The 18,413-nt window shown below is 38.4% G+C and overlaps 1 protein-coding gene across 4 annotated transcripts in view; it reads right to left on the reverse strand.

The window, feature by feature from the left end:
• SPMIP6 (sperm microtubule inner protein 6) overlaps nt 1-17,485 on the reverse strand; it is a 55,583-nt gene extending 38,098 nt beyond the window's left edge. For all 4 annotated transcript variants that reach the window (XM_016424061.2, XM_007498871.2, XM_007498870.2 and 1 more), the window contains exon 1: nt 17,185-17,485. In XM_016424061.2, coding sequence (XP_016279547.1) covers nt 17,185-17,319 — 135 coding nt within the window. In that variant the 5' untranslated portion in view covers nt 17,320-17,485. The remainder of the gene's footprint in view (nt 1-17,184) is intronic.
• Between the last annotated feature and the right edge of the window lie 928 nt (nt 17,486-18,413).

Below are 18,413 nucleotides of genomic sequence, written 5' to 3' on the forward strand. Positions count from 1 at the left end.
TTAGAATATTTTGCCATGGTTACAAGACTCATATTCTTTCCCTCCCCTCCCTCCCCTTTCTCCCATATCTGACATGCAATTCCACTGGATTTAACATGTGTTATTGTTCGAGACCTATTTTCGTATTATTGATATTTGCACGAGGGTGATTATTTAGAGTCTACATCTCCAATCATATCCCCATTGACCCATGCGAGGAAGCAGTTGTTTTTCTTCTGTGTTTCTGCTCCCACAGTTCTTTTTCTGGATGTGGATAGCTTCTTTCTCATAAGTCCCTCAGAATTGTCTTGGATCATTGCATTGCTACTAGTAGAGAGGTCCATTACATTCTATTTTACCACAGTGTATCGGTCTATGTATACATTGTTGCTCCTTTCACTCTGCATCAATTCCTGGAGGTGGTTCCAGTTCACATGGAATCCCTCCAGTTCATTATTCCTTTGAGCACAATAGTATTCCATCACCAACATATAGCAGAATTTGTTCACCCTGAGGCTTACCTTTCTACAGAAGCCCTAGTGCCACTCTGTTGCTTAGGCTTCCCAAGAAAGGAGAGTGAATCCCTTTCCCACTGATCCTGTTTCATCTGAATAACTCCCATTGGTGAGAATATATGGGCCATCTGCATTTATTTTTCCAAAATGATGGCTCTCTTGCTTGCTGATCCTCTAGATCTTCATTCTTGTCATTGCTTCTCTTCTGTCTGGTAGATACCAAGTAGGAAATCTTTCTGGAAGACTGGGTCTAGGACCTCACTACACAGCTGGTATGTGTTAGAGGCAAGGCTTAGACCAACATCTTCCTAATTTGAAGACTGGCTCTCTATCCACTTGGTGTGCTCTTCTCTGGGAACCCTCTTTTGGCCTCTCATCACAGCAGCCTTGTGGGAAAGCAAGTTTGTCACTCACTGAAGAAGAGAGAAGGATAATGGTGCTGGCTCTATGACTTACCAAAGGACAAGGTATCCCCTGCCAGGTAGGAACTATGTCTGCCAAAATGGATGAGGTCTCCTACAGAATCCTTAGAGAGAAGAATCCCTTCTGCCCCCTGACTCCCTGGCTTCCTCTTTCAACTTCACCTAAAATCCTACCTTCTATACAAGACACCTTCTCCAACCTTCTTAGTTCTGGTGCCTTTCCTCTGTTAATTAATTACTTCTTATTTGTTCTGTACATAGCTTGCTTTGTTTACATGCTGTCTCTCCCATTAGATTATATGGTTCTTGAGGGCAGGGACATCTTTTGTCTCTGTTTTTTAATCCATCACTTTAACATGATGCCTGACACATAATTGGCACTTAAATGTTTATGGATTGATTCCAAATCCTTTGCTTGGTGTTTTAACACCCTCTACTCTTCAGTGCTTCTTCCTTTTTGAACTCTAATCTGATACTATTGGCCTTAAAGATTCTATTTTCCAGCAAAAAAAAAAAGTGTAATTATTTTTGTAGTCCGCAAGACATCTTGGGCTTTTCTTCCTTCCATGCTTTTTACTGTATTCTTTGCTTAGAATGTCCTTCCCTTCTCCTTTTTGCTGGCTGAATTCCTAGTCATATTTTAAAGTCCACACAAATACCATTTACCTCATAAATCCTTTCTTGATCTCTAGACAGATCTGTTGCTCAAGAGGCCTGGTTTTCTCATTTGTAAAAGAGGTGGGGAGAAGGCGGGGAGAGGAGAGATTTGGGCTAGATTAGGGGTTCTGAACTTTCTGTGTGTCTTGGACCTCTTTGGTAGCTGCTAAAGCCTATGCACCTATTCTCACAATAGCTTTTAAATGCCTAAAATAAAATCTATGGGATTACAAAGAAAACCAATTAAATTGAAATAGTTATCAGAATATATAATTATTACTTCTTCTTAGCTGTGTGACTGGGCAAGTCACTTAATCCCCATAGCCCCTACTGTTCTTCTGGTTTGGAACCAATAGACAGTACTGATTCTAAGACAGGGGGTAAGGGCTTAAATTTACACACATATATGTGTGTGTATATATATATATATATGTATATATATATATATAGAGAGAGAGAGATAAATACACACATAAATATTTATTAAAAATCACATTTTCATAGATTCTAGGTTAATAACTCCTAAACTAGATGATCTTTGTTCTTCTTTTCCTTTTCTAAATCTGATGATTCTACGACTTGACATAGGAATTTATTTTGCATCTCATGCAGTGTTTTACATTTTAGTTAGCAAATCGGTGGCTGTCTCCTCCCCCCCCCCTCCTTTCTATTTGGAGGCCAAAAAACCTGGGCCCAGAAAGTCTTCCCATAAAGGACTCAAGGCAGAATCTGAGACACACAGCCAGACATGAGACTGCTTTGTCTGTCTCCAGGAAAGCAAGAGGAGAATGGGAGCTGCCTTGCTCTGAGTTCCCTCAGGAGTAAGAAGACAAAGATGGATTCAGAGGCACTGCTATATCTGTGTCTCTCTCAACAGAGAAGGTAATTGGTAATCTGAAATGTGGAACCAAGGCTTTATTTTGTTTTGCTCTTGGAGATCTTGATTCTCTATCACAGACCTGTGGGCAGCTAAGGCACTGCTAACATGAAGAATCTCTGGAGTTTCTTCTAGCAACACACTTGCTAGAGTTGGCTGGGGGGAAGTATGATGGCTCCAAGCACAACCACCAACTTGTCCTACCTGTTCCCAGAATGTTCTGGTTAATGGCGTGGCCTGCTAATGAAAGAAAGGCATGATGCTCTCCTAAACTGTACCTTTCTCCCAGAGCTGTACAAATGGAGTACTCTCCATTTGTCTCTCAACTCGGTACCTCCCCCAATTTATCTTTTGCCTTTCCAAACCAGTGGTAAGCCTATAAACTGGTCAGCCTGGCTTTGTGTAAGTGGCTTTGGGATCTGACTGTGGGACAATAATCCCTTACAATCACAGATGATAAAACTTATAATAAAATTTAAAAATGCAGTCCTTAGTACTGAATCAATTCTTCAACAGTGATTGTTACTCCTTGGAAGGGATCCCAAATCTCTAAGTTCACTAGTTTAGCTCCCAAAGTCTAGCACAATAATCAAGTAAATTGAGGAGAATATGGGTTATTATTCTCATTTGAGGGTATACTTACATACTAACACTGAGAAGTAAAAATACTACTAAGTGACCCATAGGACTTCCAACTAGGGGTGGACAAGGAAGGGAACAGACACTGTGCGAAGTGCTTTACAAATATTATCTCATTTAATTCTCTTAAGAGCCCTGGGAAAATCAGAAGGCTACATAAGAAGTTGATTGAGAGAAACCATAAATTTAACTTACCCAGAAATGTAATTATCAAACTCCTTAGTTTCACTGTCAAGGAAGCAATTAATCAATTAGCCTTTTGGGCAGCTAGGTGGCTAAGTGAAAAGACAGCCAGGCCTGGGGATGGGAGGTTGTAGGTTCAAATCTAGCCTCAGATACTTTCTAGCTGTGTAGCCCTGGACAAGTTCCTTAATTCCAGGAGCCTACTCCTTATCATTCTTCTGCCTTGCAACTGATAAGTATCAATTCTAAGACAGAAGCTAAGGGTTTAAAAAAATCAATAAGCATTTATGCTTCTTCTGTGTCAGACATTGTGCTAGGTGCTGGGGCTATGAGCCAAAAATGAAATAGCCCCTATCCTCAAGGACTAGTTAATCTCAAAGGAGGTTAAATATTATTAATCTTGAAAATAGTGAGAAAGTAAGGTGGCTTAGAGGAAGGAGAGCCACACTTGGAGACAGGCGGTCCTGCATTCAAATTTGACCTCAGACACTTCCTAGCTCTGTGATACCAAGCAAGTCACTTAATTCCAACTGTCTAGCCCTTACCACTCCTCTGCCATGGAACCGATACTTGGTATCCATTCTAAGACAGAAGGTAAGGGGTTAAAAAAAAAGAAAAGAAAATAGTTTGAAGAAAGAAATTTACATAGCAATAAATAGTAATTTAAATTTCATAGAATTATCTAATGTAATTAAGGAAGAAAAGAAACTGGAATGTTAGACCAAAAAGCAAGGGAAACCCATCTGCACTCCAAAACTACCTGTCCTCAAAAACAAAATTACTCCGTCATGAGAAGAGCGTATTGAGTATCTTCACTCTTCTGGTTGCCCTCCTTTGAAATTTTCCATTTTATCGATTGTCTTTCACAAAGTGCCCAGAACTGAACACAGCCTCCAAATGTGGTCTGATGAGGGCAGGGGATAGGAGGACTGTCACCTTATTGCTAGAAGCCCCGCCTTTCTTAAGTCAGCCTAAAATTGATTTACCTATTTGCAACTCCTGTATATTAGACTCTTTAGTCATCTGAACTTGGCAATCTGCTAAATCTCCACAATTTTTTTCAACGTGCTTCGTAGTCATGTATCCTCTCTCTCCTCCCATCTTGTACTTGTGAAGTCAATATGGAACCTAAGTTGGTTTATAATTTTCTCTATTCAATTTCATGAGGTTTAATGTTTCTAGCCAGGAAATATCTTTTTCTGTCTCAAGTCTGTCACCCAGTGATCTCTCAGCTGCAAATTTGAAGAGGATGCTGGCTATTTCTTTTTCTAGCTTATTGATAAATGTTTCAACTGAAAAAGGGGAGGGGATAGTGCCATGAATAGATTTTTAGCACATTGCAGTGGAGACCTTCAGGAGCAGCTAGTGTGGTCCAGTGGATAGAGTGTTGGAAGTCAGTGGAGTCAGGATCTCTCATCTTCCTGAGTTCAAATCTGACCTCAACTGTGTGACTCTGGCCAAGTCACTTAATACCATTTGCTTCAGTTCCCTCATCTATAAAATGAGCTAGAGAAGGAAATGGCACACTATTCCAATATCTCTGCCAAGAAAACCTCAAATGGGGGTCATGAAGAATTGGATATCACTGAAAAATAAATGAACAACAAAAATGGAAACCTGCATCCATACTGACTATTCTTTCACACTTGCCATTTAACCAATTCCAAGTTCAACTAATTTTATTATTAACTGAGTCACATAACTCCATTTTCCTAATAGAGTATATGAGATACTTTATCAAGTACCTGGTTAAAACCCAGAGTCACACACCTAGAAAGTATTTGAGATCAGATTTGAACCCAAGACCTTCAGTCTCCATGTCTGGTTCTCTCTCCACTGAGACACCAAGCTTCCCCTTGAACTGAGTCTTAAAGGAAGTGAAGCATTCTATGAGGGACAAGTAAACAAAGAGCATTCTAGACACAGGGGATGTCTGGTACAAGAGCATGAGTTGGGTAAATGTTCTATGAGGAACATAGAGGTCAATCTGGGTCAGTAGAGTATGGGAAGTCTGCAAATTTCTTCCCATTCCATTAAAAATTATTGGGTATTATTTTTCTTTCTTCAATCAATGAACCAATAAGCCAATTTATTAAGCACCTATTATGTACCAGGAATTGTGCTGAAGATACAAAGAACCAAATGAAACCATCCCTCCTCTTCAGGAGTAGTTTCGAGGCACTTCTCTCTCCATCGCCCCAATCACTTAAAATATCACTGACAGGGGACACTGTCTAGCTGTGTGAATCTGGGCAAGTCATTTAACCCCCACTGCCTAGCCCTTATGGCTCTTCTGTCCTGGAACTAATTCTTAGTATTGATTTTAAGAATGGAAGGTAACAGTTTCTAAAAGTGCATCACTGACAGAAACTCAACAATCACATCTGATAATTCATTCTTTCCTGAGAATATGATTTATTTTGGCCTGGTGATTTGAATTCTTCAAGGTGCTCTCTTACTGTCTCCTTACTTACCTCTGATATAATTACTTTATTAACTGCTTTATTTATTCATTCACATGGGGGGTTATGTGTGGAAGAATAAACAAAAAGTTATTTTAAAAGATTGTGCCAATAAAAATAGAATTCTGGCTCTGCCTTTAGTAGGTAAAAGGGAAGGGGTAATTAAGATTGGATTTTGGGGGCAGCTAGGGAGCTCAGTGGATTGAGAGTCAGGCCCAGGGTTCAAATCTACCTGTAGGCACTTCCTAGACCCTGAGCATGTCACTTAAACTCCCATTGCCTAGCCTTACCTCTTCTGCTTGGAACCAATACCCAGTATTGATTCTAAGATATCTTAGTCAATATCCCTTTGTAAAAACTTCTGTTGTCATTCAATCATGTCCAACTCTTTGTGATCCCATTTGGGGTTTTATTGGAAAAGATAAAGGAGTTCCATTTCCTTCTCCACTGTAAAAACTATTTAGTGGTAATTAGTTAAATTATATCAGGGTGACTATTTTTGGAGGATATCAGTGATATAAAGGAATAGGGGCTTGATCCAACAATATTGGAGGAATAAGAGGAAGATGTCCCAGCCCTTAGGGATACCCCTAGAATCTTGAGGGAGAAATGTAGCCAGCTTTGCTCTGGAGGCACTGGACTCATCAGGGCAAATGAAGTTTGAATAAAGATCCCAGAGCTTACAAAGGTGACAATAATATAAACTATCTGTGTTTAATGTGGGCAGGAGGTGGGGAGGGGTATTTGTATATTATGTTAGTGGAAGAGAGGGGTTGTTAAAAGCAGGCAGTAGAGGTATTTCATGCTGATCAAAAGAAGAAAATAAAAGCTCCAAATGGAAGGAAAATTAAACATAGCCTCTGCCTGTGGAAATCCAATAGTATTTTCCCATTCGTTTTTGTTACTACACCAAAAGAAAGTGGAAAAGAAGATTATACAGCTAGAATGGCTCAGCTGCTGGAATGAACAGTCCAATGACTGTTCTAATGATCCTGAAGTTCTGCTGGTAATTTTAAAAAGTCACGATGAAATGGGAAAGGACCTACTTGTACAAAAATATTTATAGCTGCTCTTTTTGTAGTGGCAAAGAACTGGAATTGAGGAGCTGTCCAACACTTGGGGAATGGCTGAACAAACTGTGGTATATGATAGTGATGGAATACTATTGTGCTATAAGAAATGATGAGCAGAAAGATTTCAGAAAGAACTGGAAAGACCTCCATGAACAGATGTAGAGTGAAATAAACAGAACCAGGAGAATATGAACACAGTAACAGCAATATTGAGGAATGATCAACTGAAAAAGACTTAGCTACTCTCAGCAATACAATGATCCAGGATAATTCTGAGGGACTATCCAACTCCAGAGAAAGAACTGTTGGAGTCAGAATGCAGATGAGGGCATATGATTTTTCAGTTATTTATTTGGGTTTATGTTTTGGGGGTTGGTTTTATAAATTACTTATTTATAAAATGGACAATATGGAAATGTTTTGCATGATAATAATACATGCATAACCCAATTCAAATCTCCTGCCAGCCCCAGTAGAGGAAAGGGAAGGGAGGGAGGGAGATAAATTCAGTCATATAAGTTAGGGAAATTTGTGTGAAAATTTGTTATTATGTGTAATTGGAAGAAAAAGAAAGCCATGGTGTATATTTCTTCATATTTTTCCCCTCTTCCTCTCTGTACTCCCTTCTGTCCCCTTTTCTTGACTTGCCCCCTCCATGTAACCATTCTTTCCTTTCATTCTCTTTCCTCTCTTCTCTCCCTCTTCTTTTTTTCTGCCACTCATATCCCTCTCCTCCCTCCCCTTTCTTTCTCCTCTTTTTCTGCACCTCTTCTTCTACCTCAGCCCCTCTCCCACTATATTCCCTTATCTTTCCATCTCCATTTCTCTTGGTAACCATGAACTAGAACAGTTTTCTACTCTTTGGGGGAAGCCTTGGCTTTGACTGCCTGAATGGAAAACTTGCTAAAAGAAAACCCTGAATAAGAAGCAATGGGGTACAATAAACTTGCACTATGGCTTCCAGGTACCACAGGCCTCAGATGGAACACAGTGATGTCAAAGACCTCTTGACTTCAAAGTGTGGATGGTGATTGCAGAGCAAGTGGCCACTTTATCTATAGGAATCTGAGTGGGTTATTACTCACCATTGTGAGTCCATCCCTTTGCCCTACTTAGAAGTGTAATAATATGATGAGGGAATGACAGGTAACTCTTTTCTGCAAATATCCTTGGGATGCATTTGTTCTTCTGCTGAAAGTAAAGTTGTGATTTCACCTTCTGGCATTCACAAATTTAAGGCTGATAGCCTTAAGCCAATAGGTACTACACCCTTGAACTATGATTTGCAAATTCTCTCATCTTAATGTCTCAATTCTGATGGTGCACATCCCTCTACCGGACTGACTAAGGGATTCTCCCATCACACTTTGCTTCTACTTTATCTCATTCACATTCAGTTTAGCCCTTCCCCTCTCAAATCCCAATCTAGCTCTTTTTGGCTTTTCTCACTATGCTCTCTGTATTGCCAGTCTTCCAAATTTATAAACTTAGCTTTCACTCTTTCTCAGACCACATATCTAATCAGGTGCTAAATCATGTTAGTTCTCCTAATTCCACAACATCTCTCCAAATCATAGTCTTCTCCATGATTCAATTCTCTTCTCATTCCTGTCTATCCTCCACATTTTTGCTAAAGTGATTATCTACACATTCAAATTTGAAACTGGGACTCCCCCTACTCAATCAACTGCAGTTGATCTCTATTGCCTCTAAGATAAAACATAAGCTTTATCTTTTAAAGAGCTTCAAAACCTAGTCTTTACCTATCTTTCTAGCCTTATTGGAAAATCCTTCCCTTTTCCCATTCTGGATTCCAGTCAAACTGGTCTTCTCTGTTTTCCTAATACATGACACTCCATCTTCTTTTCCTCCCTATATCTCAAAATCCTTTGCTATCATTTCCTAGTCTCCCTTTTACCAAAGACTTTGATGAAGAAAAGGGTTGATCTTTTAAACAAGGCCAATTCTTCACTCTTTATCCTGCCCCCTCCCATTTCTTCCTGCCAATTGCCTCAGGAAACATCCATAAACTTATCTTTTTAATCTTCTATCTTTACTTGTCAACTGGATCCTTCCACAATATTTACAAATATGCCTACATACATCCCCCATCCTCAAAAATCCCATTCTTAATCTTACCATTGCCTCAAGCTATTGTCTTATATCTTTCCTCTTTTTTTACAGCCAAACTCCTAGAAAAAGCTGTTTATACTTCTTTCATTCACTTCCTAATCTCTTTCAGTCTGACTTTTGATGGTACTCCTGTCAAGCTGGTCTAATTTGCTATATCCTCCCTACAAATCTATTCAGCTCCTCTCTCTTGCCTTTGTAGATGCTGTAGGTTTTCCAAACCCAGAGTAGATACCCTTTTCACTTCCAACTTAAAATATACTCAGCTCCCATGAAAGCTGTCTCCTCTAACTGAGGCCTTTCTTTATTTGTCCTCATCTACTCATGCCCTTTGAAATGACTGTCTATCTTGTATAGACTTCTTATTCCCTTACAGTGTATATGCATGAAGCTTTTTCTGCCTCCCATTTACCTCTTTCCTCCTCTAGAGGTCAGAGATTATTTTCATTTTTGTTTTTGTATTCCCAGCTCTTAGGATGCTTAATAAAGGCTTGCACTAATGAATTAGATTTTTAACATGGGATACTGCTACTCCCAGGGAATTCAGAAATTGCTAGAAGAAATAGGTGGTCAGTGGTTTGGAAATTTAATATGAACTATATCCAGAGTGTATAGAGTACTGGGAATCAAGAAGAGCTGTTTAAATTCCACCCAACTAGAGTTGGGCAAGTCATTAACTATTTTCAGTTTCAATAGCTTCATCTATAAAATGGGGTACCTATGTGATACAATGGACAAAATGCTGGACCTGGAGTCAGGAAGACCTGAGTTCAAATCCAGTCTCAGATACTTACTAGTTGTGGGACCCTAGACAAGTCACTTAACCCTGCCTGCCTCAGTTTCCTCATCTGTAAAATAAGCTGGAGAAGGAAATGGCAAACCATTCTGGTATCTTTGCCAAGAGCATACCAAATGGGGTTGACATGACTAAATGATCAAACAACACAATGGAGGTAATAATATCATCTACCCTGCAAAATTGTTGTAATGTGTAAGAGATAACATATAATATGTGCTCTGCAGATTTTAACATGTTATATAAAGGCTAGATGTTTTTATTATCTTGATTTCATCTAGTAATGCATTCTAATCTATAATGGGAATGTGTTTTCCATTGGGTCATGAGAAACTGAAAAGGAAATAAGGATTTTAATGGGTAATGAAGACAGAAACTAATTTTAAGACATTTATGAAGTATTGTATGATAATGATCTTTACATTTTATTTCTAGATTATTTGAGCCAAGCCAGAACTTAGTTGGATTCCACATTGGGAAATCTATTTCACAGAACATATGTGAGCTCTAGGAAGGAAGTTTTTTTCTGAACATGTGTGAGAGGTCTGGCCAACAGTGGGGATAACATGTGTGAGAGGTCTGGCCAACAGTGGGGGTCAAAGGGGAGGCAGCTTAAAGCTCAGAAAAAATCTGGTAATTTATATAAAGATTGAACTGAGTGGAGCCCTAGACCATGCCCATAGGAGGCAGATGGGAAATGATGCTCATCCACCTGTCTTTTCTCCTCCGTTCACTGTGCCTATATATGGAGCAGGTGTATTACTATAGAGGAAAATTACCTGTCCCAGAAACAAATATATAATCAAAAGCTTAATAATTAAAACATTGGATGCTAATGGAATGAATTCACCAATAAAAAGGGAATAAATTATGGCATGGATTGGAAAGCAAAACACAACAATTCTCTCCTTATAGAAACAGATCTGAAGCTAGAAAGCCATACATTTTCAGTGAAAGACTGGAATAAAATGTATTATGTTTCAGTGACAAAAACAACAACAACAAACAACTCACTACAGGAATTGTAGATATTATTTCAAATAAATGAAAGAATCAAGATCACAAGATCCAACATATGTGCCAAGTAGCATAGTAACTAAACCTCAAAGGAAATGCTAACTAAAATGGAAAAATACCCATATGGTGGGAATAATTTTAGGTAACTTTAATGTTGCTAGTACTTGACAAATCAAATAGAAAGATAAACAAAAAGACACTACATATTTAAACAAAATGTTGAAAAAGTTTGGCTCTATCTGTGGAGCCTTCTAAATGGAAATCTTAGAGAATACATGTATTCTCAGGCATCAAGTATCTTAAAACAATAACCATATGCTTATCCATAAAGAAGTCATTGATAAATTTAGGAAGGCGGACATCTTAAACATAGCCCTTATAGATTATAATGTCAAGGAAATTGTGAACAAAAGATGCAATCCTAAATTAAGATTAAATAATGACAACCTAAATAGTGAGTAGATCAAAGACCAAATCACCAAATAATTTTTAATATATGAAAGAGCATTATAATAATGAGTCAACACACCAAAATGAGTTATATTTATAGTAGTCCTTAGAGGAAATTTTATATATATAAACACATTAAGGAGAAAAAGAGGATTAATAACTCAAGAATTTATTTTAAAAACCTGTAAGACCAACAATTAATAATCTCTATACAAGTATAAAGTGGAAATTGTTGACATTAAAGATGAGATAAACAGAATAACATATTTAAAAAAATTAAATTTCCAAATAGTTAATAAAAAAAGACCAATAGAGCTGGTAAAACACTAGATAATTTATTTTTTTTTTTGAGGGAGTGAAAAACCAAATTAACAGAATAAAAAGTGAAAAGGTTTACCCCCCCCACAACAACTAAAGAGGATCAAAATTACTATCAGAAACTATTATACCAAATTATATGACAACAAAACTGAAAACCTAAATGAAAGTATAAAAATGAGATGCCAAAAATAATACAACTAGAAATAAATAACCTAAAAAAGTTAATCTTAGAAATAGAAAAAGCTCAGAAAAGCAAGTCACAAATGAATTCTCATTTAGGAGGGAAAAACTTCAGCTTTAAGTTCAGATAGATTTAAAAGCAAATTTTATAATAGTTGAAACTATGCTACATAAACTGTTTCCAAAAACAGAGAAAGAAAGCACTTTATAATATTTCTGTGAGACAAACATAGTCTACCTGATTCCCAAATCAGCTGGAAAAAGCAGAGAACAAGAACTATAGATTAATATCCCTGACAAATATTGATGTAAAAATATTAACTAAAATTCTGTTTTAAAGCATTTAAAAACATTCTGACCAAGTTGGAGCTGTTCCAGAAACACAAATACAGTGCAGCATTAGAAACAAATAATATGATTATGTCAATAACAAAAACGAGAGGTAGCATGGCTTAGGAGATAGACATCATTAACCTTAGAGTCAGGAAGACCTTGGTTCAAATCCTACATCTTCAGATTTTAGCTCTGTGAATAATGGGCTGACTCTTCCATGGCCTGAGGTAATTGTGTAAGATTATTAATTACAAATGAGTTACTGATTTGAATTGGCAGAGGAAATTTCCATTCTGGGAGCTCCTTATATAAACCTTCTCTTTTCCCCAAACCAAACAACCATTAAACTTTTTAAAAATTACATTTACATCTGGTGAGCTCAACAGCTTCCATGGATTCAAGTATAATCTTTATGAAAATGGCTCACAGATTTATATATCCAGTCCTAGTCTCTTTCCTGAGCTTTAATCCCAAAGACTGAGGGCCAGGCTGAATATGTTAATAAGAGTTTATATAATGGAATATTTGAAGAATTTGAAGTAATACAGGAAGACTTAAATGAATAAAGTAAAACCAAAAGAACTATACACAATTATGACAAATATGGAAATGAAAACACCTTTAAATGGAAAGAAAGTTCAGATAACAATTATTGGAACAACGTTGGTATCAATTTGTCCATTTTCCATACCTTTTACATACATCATAAAATTTTTATACATTTTCCCATGGAAAACTTCTAAAGACAACTTGTCAAAAGTTATAATTTTTTCAGATAAGAGACTGAGAGTCCAAAGAAATAAATTTGTTCAAGTCAACATGGCTAGGAAGTGGTGAAATCAGAACTAGAACCTATGTCTTCTGCCGTCTATTGCCATTGAAATGATGGTTTCCCCTTTCTTTTACTCCCTCCTCTGGTACATGTGGGTAGTGCTTCTGATAATCAGGAACTCGGGGATCAACTTGATTGAGAATTAATTTTCATCCCAGGCCACAGACCCAACAACAGTTCAGTTAATGCAGAATTATCTCCCAATGGCTTATTCAAAACATTCGATTTCCATTTTGGCGACCTTCTTATCAATGGTCACCTGCCTTATATAGGGAGTGGCAATTTTCCTGACTCAAGGGCAGGACGCATAGAAACTCACAAAGTGGGGAAGGAAGGATCACATCCTGCATCTCATCAAATGCTTGGGAGATAGGGCTCCTCAGGGAACTAAATCTTGCAGTAAAGAGCTTCCTAACAAAACATCCAGAGCTGTAAGTTCTGAAAGAGCTCATTCAGTGTTGGGTGGGCATTTCGAGGGAGTCATTAGCTTTCTGCATCATGGCCCAGATAGATCCATATTAGTAGCCCTCAATTGTAACATGGCACTTTTAGGGTCAATATAGCAAGTGGTCTGCTCCTAGCCCTGATTAGAGATGGGGACAGAGGAAAGACAATATTGCTTTGCTTTTTCTACCTTTCTTCTGTCTTAGGGGAAATAGGGTTAGATTAAAAGCAGTAAATAACATTTAAACATTTACTAGATATTACATGATGGCACTAAAGTATTAGCATTTCTTTATGTTTTGTTCTCTATAGACTAGAGTCAAAGAATAATAATAGTGCTAGAAACAACCCTGCTTAGAACACCTTGGCATTACTTCCTACTCTGCCACCACTTAACTGGTTGTGACCTTGTTCAAATAATCTAACCACTATGTGTCCTCAATTTCCTCATCTGTAAAATGAAGCCATTGGACTTATAAAATATCATTCAGTTTTATCATTCTAACATTAATTAGAAAGCTTCTAAAATTAGTAATTTATTATTGTAATAAATAGAAGCATAGAATTATCAAATTTTAGAGGTGATCTTTAGAAGGACCCTTTAGCAGTTATTTAATAACCAAACAATAATTACTATCCCCTATTCACCAAATTTATGTAATTGGGTAGCTTTAATTAAAATGCATAGTTTTTCTTTACATTGAGAAAAAATGTCATTGACTCTCTTGCTAGACATTTGTTCTAGTTCTACCCTTTGGAACCAAGCAAAATAAGTCTACTCCCTTATCTAGTGGACAACCCTTCCAATAAGTAATCCATTATGTCCTCCTAAATCTTGGCTTTTGTCCTCCCTACTCCCTTTACTGGGAGATAAGCACATTGACTCAATAGAAAAAAGTATAATTGACTAGAGTTATATAGTTCTTACAATAGTTATCCAATTTATCTAAAGATATTTATATCTTTATCTCCATCCATCTATGCATCCATCAAGCTATCCATTCATCCATCTATCTTTCTTTCTATCTATCTATCTATCTATCTATCTATCTATCTATCTATCTATCTATCTGTCTGTCTGTCTGTCTGTCTATCTTTATCTCCAAGTATAACCTGGTCTTTATTTGTGCATCTGTAAAATAAAGGTGTTGAGCTAGATGATTTTAAAATTCCACTGAAATTCTAAATAATCTATAGGTCACCTACGGTCTCTCTTCAGGGCCTCCATAGTCTAATTCCAAATTATCTCCCATTGTTCTCTATCTATGAATCCCCTGCTCCAGCCAGGCCCATCCTGGCTCAACACCTTGCTCCTTTATGCTTTCACCTTTAATCCCACCACTCCTCCCTCTACCTAGCCCCATATTTTCCATCTTTCAGTACATAGCAAGTTTCCTGAGCAGTCTAGATCTGGTCCTCAGTGATGTTTCTGAGCTTCTGCAGTCATCACTCTATTCCCTGCACATGGATTTAAGCTTATGTTGCTTGCCATTGTTTATAATTTTGTCTCTTCATCTAATTGTAAGCTCCATGAAGTCAGTACTGGACATCTTAAGGCTTTTGTGTTCACATCATTCTCTGGTCTATTGATCTTGGTAAAATGGGTCCTCAATAAGTACAATCATAGGATCACAGAATGCAGAGTTGGCAAGACCTACAATTCTATTATTTTCAGATTCTCTAGTTGGTCCCAATTGATGGATCATGAACCCTTGACTGCCTTCAGAGTTGTTGCAAAGAGTCTTTGAATCTCTGGGCAAATCTAAGAACAAGTAATGATACCTTCTATAGACTAATATGTAACATCTATTCTTATTTTCAAATGCAGGTAGATGCTTTGTGACTAATATGCATTCACTTAAAAATGCTACTGAATTTCATACTAGATCTTTTTTATTAGGCACTTCCTCATTCAAAGATACTAAAATTCCAATTCCTATCAGATATGAACATGTGAATTTTTTTGTGCTCATATTCAAAAGGAGTTCTTATACTTGAAAAAGTTGAAAACCACAGATCTTGTCTAAGCCCCTTGTTTTGAGTTTTGTTGACAGGCCTTTTAAACACCCCAAAGCACTTTCCAATAGTGCTCTCTTTCCCCCCACCCCATCCTCCTTTATAACAAAACAATTAAGCAAAGCCAACTGACCTTGGTGTCTGATATCCACAGTCAATGTTTCCTTCTCTACCCATCTTTCAATTGAGGAAAATAACTCTTCCCACAAATTCCCATTTTAGAGAGAAAGAAATTGAAAACCAAACAAGGGAAGAGAATTGCCCAAGATGGCAAAGCTGGTAAGTGTCAGAGCTAGGATTCAGAACCAGGCTTCTAAGTCTCCAGGGCTCTTTCCCTATCCCTTCACTGGCACATTCTAATCATTAACTCTCTTTACCTTTCACACCAGGGACTCCCTGAGAGGAGGAGGTCTGGTTTCTTTCTATCCTGTCATATATCCCTGTCAAAGAGATGGAAATCCCTCTACATAGATAGATGTGTCCCTTGACCTTTGAACCAGGTCTCTAATCAGACCAACATCTTCTTTCTTGGTCCCTTCTATCTGCTCTCTCCATACCCCGAATTTCCTCACCAAAGTTCAAAAACTCCCAGACAAGTTCACTTAATCCTCTTCAAGCTTGTCATTTTATGCTTCATGGATGACCTCTCTTCTCAGGGATAGAGCAAAAGGGAGTACGAGAGATTGAGGCTAAGTACTGGGAAGAATTTAACAGCAGGGAATGAGGAATTGCTGCAAAGGGTCCTAGTGGGGAAAGAAAGCACATAGAAAAACAAGGAGAGGAACTTGTCCTGTTTTATTTGGGTGATGGGCAGTCCTGACCCACTAATAGTAGGGGGGTTGACAAATTGACTCCTAAGAGGAAAGAATTATTTAACTCATCGACAAGCTAGTTGTTTGCCTGTAGTATGGACATGGTCAAGGGTAAACATGGGTCCTATGGACAGACTGACAGACAAACAAACCAGAACTCTGTAATTTCACTTTAGCATTATCATTCAACTCTTGATAATTCGCTTTAAGGATTATCCATGACTAAGGTTGAATCCCAGGCTAGTATTCCTTTGCTTAGAATGGGCAATAGCCATCTCTGCCAGACAAAATGAGGAGAGCAATTCTGTCAGAACAAAGACAGACAAAAATGGGTCTCTGATGACTCTTATTTCCCATTCATTGATATGGATGACAGTTAACTATCTCAGAAATCATGATGGCAATTTGATGGCAACTAAGTCTTTGGAATGCCCTGCTGTGATGAGAAAACTCTACACTCCTGATCTAAGGGAGTCCAGATTGTAGCTTCCCAGTCTGGGAGTCATTACCCAGAAGTAGAATGTAGGGGAAAGTAGGTTTAATAGAGAGAAGATACCTGGATTCTAATCTTAGCTATTTCCCACTATTTGGTGTGACACTGAGAAATTAATTTTATTTATTTTTCTTGAGAAAGTCATTTTACTTCTCAATTTCATTCTCCCAAACTATCAAGTAGATATAATTCTTGTCCAGATTAACCTATAACATCAAATCAAATCAGGGATGTTAAGTTATTTGAAAGTATAGTGATGCACAATATGAAGGAAAGATAAAATACCCAAAATAGAACCAGAGAATCTTGGACTTGTTAGAGACTTTAGAGAATTTTAAGTCTAATCTCCTAGTCCCAGACTTAAACAATGGCAAACATTTCATCTCATGCATAATCACCAATACGTGTATACACAGACACCACATAGGCTGTGCTGTCAAATACCTTCCTCTACCATTATACTCTTCCCCAAATGGCTCTGATGAGATCTTATCGCCCCTCCTTCTAACCCCCACTCCATGTCCTCCCCCACCATTTTCTATTTTCTACTCACCGGGCTTACAAACTTGTTCTCTTCCCATGCCCATAGTGGTGGGTCTTTATAGTCTTGCTTGATGGAAGCAGGAGCTCTATAAGAGTCTGTGTAGGTACTTATGGGAGTTTTGGTCTTATGAGCAAAGAGGAACATGGTGGAATCCGGCCACCACCTGAGTGGGTAGTGCCTTCCAGAATCTCTGTCTGATCATCTGGAAGTAGCCTGTGCCTGAAGATCTCGCACAACTTGTCTATAGGTGTTGCTGGACTGCTGTGATATCCATTGCCAGTCTTGGCTCCCACCCCTGACACTTTCCAATCCCCACCCCCCACCCTGTACCCACTAATCCCAGAGCTGCCCATTGTGACATCACATCAGACTGGCTCCCTCCCTCACCATTAGGATTAGGAGATGGGTCCCAGGAGGTCATAGGTTCATAGATATAGATTTAGAGCTGGAATAGATCTCAGGAACCATGGAATTCTCTTTTTTTTTAAATGGGGAAATTGAGGCAGAGAGGATAAGTATCACCCAGGGACACTGAGCTAGAGAATATCTAAGATAGGATTTGAAATAAAGTGTTTTTGTCTCTAAGGTCCAGTGCCCCATCAGCCATGCAATACTACCATTAGGTCAACACCTTCCTCCCACCCCATCCCCCTGCCCTGTGCCTCCACCCCAACCAGTCATTCTCTTTCCCTCTTTAACTTCATCATTCTCAAAGATGGCAAGTCCTGGTATATCAACTAATACAACCATTTGCCTTCCCCCCCTCCCTGTTTTCTGGATGAGACAATTGAGAGGTGAGAAATGACTTGTCCAAAGAAACAGTTAAGGACCAATGTGGGATGAGAAGCCAACTCTTAAATGGATCTCCAGGATGCACAGAGGGTTTAGGTGGGTATGTTTGTTCCTCAGTCTGTGAAGGATAAAAGCGGAAGCTAGGCTCTTAGGAAATCCCAGAAAGCTACTTGAGCTTGAGGAAGCTTCCCATTGTGGGCACCACTGGGACTGGATAGTGACTGGTCCTTGTAGGCTTTCTTGCCTGCTGGCTGAGGCAGTTTTCTACCTTCTCATACATACCAATTCAATTCTCCCTTGTTGAGACCAGGAAGGAAGCAGAGGAGGAACAAAGGGGTTGGGCATATTTCTCCCAATCCAAAAGAACTGAGAGGAGCATCCCTCCCAGACAGGGTCTAGATCTCCTTCTTCCCAAGCTTCACTTTGTCCTCTCTACATATTTTGTA

This window comes from Monodelphis domestica, chromosome 7 (genome assembly GCF_027887165.1).
Source record: "Monodelphis domestica isolate mMonDom1 chromosome 7, mMonDom1.pri, whole genome shotgun sequence".
NCBI classification, from domain to species: domain Eukaryota; kingdom Metazoa; phylum Chordata; class Mammalia; order Didelphimorphia; family Didelphidae; genus Monodelphis; species Monodelphis domestica.